The sequence below is a fragment of the Lactuca virosa genome, chromosome 3, assembly GCF_052849685.1.
Source record: "Lactuca virosa cultivar CGN04683 chromosome 3, Lactuca_virosa_CGN04683_v6, whole genome shotgun sequence".
Taxonomy (NCBI): domain Eukaryota; kingdom Viridiplantae; phylum Streptophyta; class Magnoliopsida; order Asterales; family Asteraceae; genus Lactuca; species Lactuca virosa.
This window is the reverse complement of record NC_136428.1, coordinates 225,422,943-225,432,281: the sequence shown is the minus strand read 5'-3', so window position 1 is coordinate 225,432,281 and position 9,339 is coordinate 225,422,943. Positions and strand designations below refer to the sequence as shown.

Here is a 9,339-nt window from a genome sequence, read left to right as displayed (position 1 = left end):
TTGCTAATTCCGCGTGCAGCTACGAAGGGTTGGACCTTCTACACTTAAACCCCTCTTAACTCAGTAACAGTTCATATGACTCGCCGAGTTGAAGAACAACTCGTCGAGTTCCAGGCAATCTTCATAGGACTCGCCGAGTGGTTCATCGAACTCGTCGAGTCTAAGACCATCTTCATAGAACTCGCCGAGTGCACTTTGGCACTCGCCGAGTCCCTTCAACCCTCCTCCCATACAGACCAAATCTGAGACATGCAACAGTTTCAAACCATATATCTAAGCTCCTAGGGCATGCTTATCACGTAAAGTTGCAAACTTTACGTGCATGCATGGCCCTATGAGCTCCAAAAGGCAATTCCAAGCTCTTTATGAGGTCAAACACTCAATAGGGACCTCAATCACTTCAACCACAGAGACTTTACACTTCTAAGATGTCCATAAGGTCCAGATCTGAAGTCCTTTAAGAACATAGAGCATAAACACATGGTGTTTGAGGTTTTAGGGCTTGAAAACCACAAATTAGGGACAAAAAGGGGATCTAATGAACTAGTGATCAAGGTAGGAACTTTTCTACCTAAATGGAAGCTTCTCACAGTGTAGATTTCGGATCTACTTCCCCTCCTTGCACTCTTCAACCTTCTCCTTCTTCCTCTAAGCTCCAAACTTCCTTCACAAAGCCAAAAGTCACTCACAAGAACAATATGGGGGCTAGGGTTTCGCTCTACAGCTCTCTGGAAGTGTTAGGGACAAGGGAGGCCGAGTTAGAGTGTTTAAATAGGGTGCAAACCCCTGGTTTAGGGTTTTTGTCCAGACAGCGGCTACTCGCCGAGTCCGGGACCCGACTCGGCGAGTCCACAACTTAAGCCCCGTGTTCCTTCCCGCTTCTACTCGGCGAGTCGGTCCTTTGACTCGCCGAGTCCGAGGCCAAAGTTGTAAAACCTTTAAGGAATTAAATAAAGAATGCGTACCAAGAACCAGGTGCTACAAATTCGCAACAGAAATCCTCCAGCTTACTTAAAGGATTTTCATTGTAATTCCTTGAAACTTTCCAAAAATAATTCTTCTTTGTATCCTTTGGAGGATGTCCTCAATTATGATAAGTTGTCTACTTCTCATAAGGCCATGGTGATGAATATTTCTGCTAATTTTGAGCCTCATACTTATACTCAAGCTGCTAAATATCCTGCATGGTGCCAAGCTATGGATGATGAGTTAAAAGCAATGCATGTTAACAACACTTGGACCATTATGCCCTTACCTTTAGACAAACATACTGTGGGTTGTAGATGGGTATACAAGCTTAAAATTGGAAGCAATGGTCAGATTCAAAGACACAAAGCTAGACTTGTTGCCAAAGGATTCAGTCAATAGGAAGGAGTTGATTTTTTTGACACTTATACCCCTGTTGCCAAATTGGTTAGTCAAACTTCTTCTTGCTATAGCTGCTGCTAAATCATGGAATTTGATTCAATTAGATGTCAACAATGCTTTTCTAAATGGGGATTTAAAAGAAGAAGTCTATATGGATATTCCTCCTGGTTTAAATGTTCAGAATTACAAATGTCCAACTGGTACCAAACTAGCATGTCGTCTAAATAAATCCATTTATGGATTAAGACAGGCTTCTCGTCAATGGTTTGAGAAATTTTCCAATTCATGATTCAGATTGGTTTCACTCAATCAAAATCTGATTATTCATTATTTTTTAAAGGTACTGGGGACAAATATGTTGCTCTTTTGGTTTATGTTGACGACATTTTGATTACAGGATCTTCAATTCATTGAAACAAAAGTTGAGTGATCAATTTAAACTTAAAGATTTGGGATCTTTAAGATAGTTCTTGGGATTGGAAGTTGCTCGTTCTAAAGAAGGAATATTTGTTTCTCAACGAAATTACACTCTTCAACTTGTTGAAGATCTGGGATTCTTGGGTGCTAAGCCTGTATTTACTCTAATGGATCCAAGCAATCGTTTAACAAATGATGTGGGTGATGTATATGATGATCCAGCTCGTTATCGAAGATTAATTGGTCGATTACTTTATCTAAACATCACCAGGCCTGACATTTCTTACTCAGTCCAACAACTATCTCAATATATGTCCAATCCTCGTGTTCCTCATTATCAAGCGGCTTGCCATCTGGTTCGATATTTGAAACAAAGTCCTGGACAAGGCATTTTCTTTTCTGCCAAATCTTCATTGACACTAAAAGCCTTTTGTGATGCTGACTGGGCAAAGTGCTTGGATTATCGAAAATTAATTACTGGTTTTTGTATATTCCTTGGAGATTCTTTAGTGTCTTGGAAGTCAAAGAAGCAACCCACTATTTCATGTTCTTCAGCTGAAGCTGAATATCGATCAATTGCTTCTACCACTACTGAAATTATTAGGTTAAGGCAACTTTTGAGAGATTTTGATTGTCATCCGAAAGAAGCTACATTACTCTTCTGTGACAATGATGTTGCAATTAATATTGCATCTAATCCCATTTTCCATGAGCGTACCAAACATATAGAAATCGATTTGCATTTTGTTTGTGAGAAATTCATGGATAAAACAATTCGATTCATGCCTATTCGATCTCAGTTTTCAGTTAGCTGACATGTTTACTAAACCTCTTCCATCGACAAAGCTGCAATATGAGCAAGATGGCATTGAAGAACATATATTCCCCTCTGCCACCTTGAGGGGGGGTATTAGGAATAGAGTTGTACATATGTAAATAGTTCAGGGTTCAATATTGTAAATATATATTATGTCTGTTATATCATTATAGATAGTGTAAGAACTAGATCATGAAGCTAATTCAATACAATAGTTTCTCTCTCTAATTCGAGTAATATTAACTAAAATATAAAATAAAGACTTGAAAATCTTGAAAATAAAAAAAATAAAAAATAAATAAAAATAAAAAAAGACAAGGAAATTTTGGTGCGACGTCGAAACAAAAAAAACAAAATTTAACTCTTTTTTCCCAAGAAATTAAAAAAAATGAACCTATATGGTTGATAGCATATAAAAAATACTACTTTTTTATAACTCAAATACAAAATTTACTACACTTGAAAATTTAAACCTTTACAAACCCTGTTTTTCCCATAATTCCTATTTGAAATTCAAGATTCATCTGGGCCCAGAGAGTTCTATCGCTTGTCCAAGCAAAGAAGAGTCATCGGTGAGGTCAGAATACCGCTCCGACGACGACAATTCCGGCGTCCGGAACTTTGAACTCGACTCAACTCCCTGTGAAGCTTCCCATCTCTCTGCAAGTCCATCCCCTTCCAGCATCCGTACAACTTCCGACATCTTAGGCCGGTGTCCAGGAAGATATTGAGTACACAACAACGCCACTTTCACGATTTCCTCTAACTCAATCCTATCATAATTGTTCTTTAAATCTTTATCAACTAACAAATCCAGCTTCTTCTCTACATGAATCTTTTTCACCTGAAAAAACAAAATCATAGTATTAAACTATTAATTCCCGTTAAGAAAAGAAAGTCGGAATCTTGATTTTCTAGCGATGGTAGTTAACTCGCCGGAGATGAAGAACAACGTAAGCTAATTACCCAGTCAAGCATTGCTCCTTTCTGGTTAGCAGCTTTCCCGAATTCCAAAGCTCGTTGTCCAGTTAACAGTTCTAGAAGAAGAATCCCAAACCCAAAAACATCCGTCTTCTCCGACGACTGACCGGTGGAGAGATACTCCGGCGCAATATGGCCGACGGTTCCACGCACCGCCGTCGTTACATGAGAATCTTGATGATCCAAAAGCTTCGCTAACCCAAAATCACCAACAACCGCTTCACAAAAATCATCGAGCAATATATTCGCAGCTTTCACATCTCTATGGATAATCTTCGGATCACACTGTTCATGAAGATACAACAATCCTCTCGCAGCTCCTAATGCGATCTTCTTCCTTATTCCCCAATCCAAAACTGGTTTCGCTGACAAAATCATGCAAAGAAATCGACATTTTAACTTCTAGAAACTTATACGATGAGTTGCAGGTTTGATAATGGAGAAAAAATGGTGTATTATGTATTATGTATATACCTTTTAGACGAGAGGCAACGCTTCCATTTGACATGTAAGGGTAGACTAAGAGTTTTTCAGTTGGGGTCATACAGAAACCGTATAATCTGAGGAGATTCCGGTGAACTGCCAGGCTGATCATCTCAACTTCCGTTTGGAACTGACGTTCTCCGCCGGCGGCACCACCATCTTTGAGGCGCTTCACCGCCACATAACTCCCGTCTTGGAGTTGACCCTTGTAAACGTGCCCAAAACCTCCTTTTCCTAATATGTTCTTGTTGCTAAAGTTGTGTGTTGCGCTTTGAAGTTCCCTAAATGTGAACTTCCTTAGATTTCCGAGGGAAACTTCCTCGTGATGCTTATCTGCATTGTCAAGAACGTTAGAAGTTAGCAGTTGACAGTTTGACAGTTTGATTTGTGACAGGTGGCTGGTGACAAATGACAATTCACAGTTAACCGATAACATTTTAACAGTTTGACGGGTGACTGGTGACCGTGGACAAAAGTTAGTTAACTGGTGACAGAAGTTAGTAATTTGCAGTTGACAGTTTGACATTTTGATTCGTTGGCAAGTGACAGATGACAATTTACAGTTAACGACAGATAACATTTTAACAATTTGACTAGTGACCGGTGACAGTCAACTGTGACAAAAGTTAGTTACCTGGTGACACAAGTTAGTAGTTTGCAGTTGACAGTTTGACAGTTTGATTCGTGACAGGTGATAGATGACAGTCTACAATTCACATATAATGAGTAACATTTTAACAATTTGATAGGTGGCAGGTGCCGGTTGAAAGTTGACAGTTGACTGTTAACTATTAACTATTAACTGATGACAATATTATAATAAACAAACCTTTGACATCAAAGAAGGGTTCTTGATTATGTCGCCGCCTCCACCAAATGAGCGCGAGTCCAAAGATGAGCAAAGAGACGCATCCGAGGCTTGTACTAATGGCAAGAGCGATTTTGTGACCTTTCGATTTTGCCAAAGTGCCATTAGCTTCAAAAAGAATAGAAGAAATGAAAATCTGATACTATAGATACTTAGGAACACTTTTTTATTTGTTAAATCAATAAAATGTGCACAATATTGTACCTTGATTAGTAGTGTTTAAAGTCATGGACATGGGCATAAGTGTCATTCCATAACATTCTTGCTCGGACCCTGTTTGGCATATTAAAGGGTTCCCAACAATGCTGCAATAGATATTGCATACACAACCATTAGATATACAATTTAGGGGGGGGGGGGGGGGTAATAGTGAGCTTACTTGAAGGTCTTGGAAGGAAACCTGGGAACAGGGCCACTTAAGTTGTTGAAGGACAAGTCACTAAAAACATGAATAGGTAATGTTAAAATACTATTGTTAAAAGAAAAAGAAAATGATTACCCATGCACAAGAATACAACATATATAAGAATTTTTAAGGTTTTTTTTTTCTTTTTTTTGTAAGGGTAAACACAAGAAATAACAATATATTTTTCAGTTTTATTTTTTATTACAACATTGTATTTACTATTTAGTTTTTCAAGTAAAAGAGGTCACTATATATAGCCGATTTTTTCAGTTCTTCTCCTTTAAAGTTTTCTCTTGCATACGTTGTCCTCTTTTTAGTTTTCTTTTAAAATGTTTTTAGTCTCCGTTTTAATTAAAATAATAATATTTTTGGGATCAAAATTACAAGATTCTGTTATACTTAGGGACAAAATATAGTTTTTTTTATACTTTGAACAAAAACAAAAAACATGTAGTTACATGAACCTTAAATATGGACTAATATTGCAAGATAAAACTTTTTGGATCAAAATTAAATAATCAACCATACCCATGGACCAAAAATGTAATTTTTTTTCTTATTATTATAACATAGTACTTTATAATTACTATATTGTACTTCACTTACATTACTTCTTAAGTTCTATTACAACCTTGTACTTTTAGATTGTTTCTTATTAAATCACTAGTTTCCTGAATAACTTGTTACTTTTTAAACCAATTACCCTATTGTGGGTCCCACATTATGATCTTAATCAAGAGTAAAGGAATCTTACACAAAGGCAAGTCGTGTCATGTTAGCGACTAATTGTGGAATTGGTCCTGAAAGACTGTTGTTATTAAGCCTCCTGAATAAGTTAAAAAAACCGAAATTAAGATATTTACAACAAGGGAAAATGACATAAAAGCCTTTAAGCTTTCATAAAAATGTCGGTTTTATCCTTGGACGTGTTTTATGTCCAGTAAAGCCCGAAGTTTTGTTTAATTTGTTCATTTTTACCCTTGTAACCGGTTTCCAGATAACCTACCGGTTACCTAGGTTACCTAATGCCAGTAAAGCCCTTGAATTTTAAAAAATGTTCGGATTTACCCTTAAGTTTTTCAAAAATGTTCGAATTTACCCTTACATTGATTGTTATTATTGTTATTATTATTATTATTATTATTATTATTATTACATTTTTAATTGTATAAAAATACTTTATACATACATTTTTAAATGTATAAAAATATTTCATACGTTTTTAATACATTTTTATACATAATATTATTATTATTATTATTATTATTATTATTATTATTTTATTATTATTATTATTATTATTATTATTATTTTTAATACATTTTTAAATGTATAAAAATATTTTATACACACATTCTTAAATGTATAAAAATATTTTTACTAATATAAATATATTTTTAAAAATATATATACTTGTATTTAATATTTATATATACATTTGAAAGCCCGTGTATTCCTATAGAAATGTATTTATATATTAAAAATGTATTTATTTGTATTTAGTAGGTATAAGTATATATATATATATATATATATATATATATATATATATATATATATATATATATATATATATTTATTTATTTATTTATTTCATATAAAAATATATTATATACATATAAATATAAAAATATGTATTTATATGGTTTATATTATATAAAAGATATAATTATATGTATTTGTACATATTACCAAGTATAAATATATATTTATTATCAAACATCATACTAAATATATAAGCAAAATAAATATTCATTAATTAAAAACATAACGTAACAATTATAAAACCCTCGTAATTAGAAAACCTCAATAAAAACACTCGATTACAGATAAGATTTACTATAAAATTTGAAAAAACCTCTATTATTCAACTATATTAGGTTAATAGTTAGTAGATAACAATAAATGATCAACAAATAACACTCGTAAATGGAAAATATACAGAATATAATTCAAAAAAACTTCGACAAAAACACTTGATCACTGTAAAAATTAAGTATTATCAACTTAAAATCATTCATTAACTGTTTTTATCTCAAAAATTGATAACGAAATGTCAAATACGAGTGTAAACTTCATTTATGATTGTTGTAAGTTCACAAAAAAGTTCACGAAATGCATTAATTTTTATATTGATCTGAAGCATTTGTTTTTGCAAAATCAGTTATTGACGACATTTTTTTACTTTATCAAGCTTTTTCTGTTTGATTCAACAATTATAGATGAAGATTTAGGGTTTCCAAATGTATATAAATACTAAATACAAGTACATATATTTTTAAAAATATATTTATATTAGTAAAAATATTTTTATACATTTAAAAATGTGTGTATAAAATATTTTTATACATTTAAAAATGTATTAAAATGTATAAAATATTTTTATACATTTAAAAATGTATGTATAAAATATTTTTATACAATTAAAAATGTATTAATAATAATAATAATAATAATAATAATAATAATAATAATAACAACAACAATCAATGTAAGGGTAAATCCGAACATTTTTGAAAAACTTAAGGGTAAATCCAAACATTTTTGAAAATTCAAGGGCTTTAATGACATTAGGTAACCGATAGGTTACCTGGAAACCGGCTACAAGGGTAAAAATGAACAAATTAAACAAAACTTCGGGTTTTACTGGACATAAAACACGTCCAAGGGTAAACCGACATTTTTGTGAAAACTTAAGGGCTTTTATGTCATTTTCCCTTACAACAACATTATCATAAAAAGATTTTAATTTGCTATAATTTAAAAAACGTTACATGTATTGGAGATTTGTCAAGTGGCCTAAAGAAGAAGGGATTTCATTAGTGAATTGATTATCAGAAAGATCAATTGTTTGAAGCTTCTTTAATTCACCAATTTCTTTAGGGATTGGCCCTGTGATGTTATTATTTTGTAACAATCTGCACCAAAATCAATCATTAAGTTGAATTAAAAGATACCCATTTGACTTATTTTGACTGTTTCATAGATTTTGAAATGATTTGATTTTGACACTTACACAATCTGAAGATTGGTTAGATTGCCTATGGCTGATGAAAGTTTACCCGATAGATTCTGTGAAGGTGTTCCCCTGAAAACGATCATACAAAAAAAAAGTTTTTAAAATTTAAATATTTATTCTCATAAACACACACACTAAAACACTATAAGTGTGTGAAGAAATACTTACAACCCAATGACTAAAGATTCCGAAGAACAAGTAACCATAGTCCAACTACATGGATCAACAGAATCAGCATCCCAATTTTCAAGAACACCATGAGGATCCATTAACGAAGCTTTTATACCCATTAACGCTTGCACTGAAAATTCAAAAACCCAGATGTAAAATCTCGATTTTAACCTTCGAAGAAGACGAATTCATGAAAAAAGAAACAAATTTACCTTCAAAGTTAACACCTTTAGGAGAGAGCAAGCCATTAGAACAACTCGAAAACGTCAAGAAACATATCAAGAACAAGAAATCAGCGATCTTTCGTTTCACTCTCATTTCAATGGAAACTTATGACTTCAATTCTTCGAATGATTCGAATTTCGAAATCAATCTTTATATTGTTGAATGAAGTTGCATTGGTGTGTTTATAAAATTTACACAATCATCTGATAGACCCAAGAAAAAGCAGGCTGAGCTCTTTTGTGTTGTTTTTTTGTAGTATAAAGAGAAGAAGCATGCCTGGCTATGGGACAGGGGCAAAAAAGGGAATTAAAAAAAATATTATTTTTTTCTCATTTGCCCTGACATTTTTGAGTAAACTTTAAACTAAAATAAAGCAACCAACAAATAAAGGTAAAATTATTGAGGAGAGAGAGAAATGATGGTTGATGTTGTTCCCCTTTAATCTTTTGTTGCTTAAATCAAGCATTTGCTATACTATTAAAAAGTATTAACAGATGGAGATTATGGGGTTTATTTTATAGTATCACTCCAAAAAATTAAACTTTTTTTGAAATTAATTAAAATTATTATGCACCCACATGATA

At 33.0% G+C, this 9,339-nt stretch overlaps 1 protein-coding gene across 1 annotated transcript; it reads right to left on the bottom strand.

Annotated features, from left to right (window-relative positions):
• Window positions 1–3,015: 3,015 nt before the first annotated feature.
• On the bottom strand, window positions 3,016–8,994 carry LOC145167024 (protein CLAVATA3 INSENSITIVE RECEPTOR KINASE 5-like). Its single transcript, XM_079086102.1, has 11 exons — window positions 8,743–8,994; window positions 8,528–8,660; window positions 8,357–8,428; window positions 8,115–8,258; window positions 6,095–6,166; window positions 5,314–5,373; window positions 5,139–5,239; window positions 4,896–5,042; window positions 4,058–4,399; window positions 3,569–3,948; window positions 3,016–3,446 (listed from the first exon to the last, which is right to left on the bottom strand). Exons 1-11 carry the CDS (start codon window positions 8,846–8,848, stop codon window positions 3,123–3,125), a joined length of 1,881 nt encoding a protein of 626 aa, XP_078942228.1. The 5' UTR covers window positions 8,849–8,994; the 3' UTR covers window positions 3,016–3,122.
• Window positions 8,995–9,339: the final 345 nt, after the last annotated feature.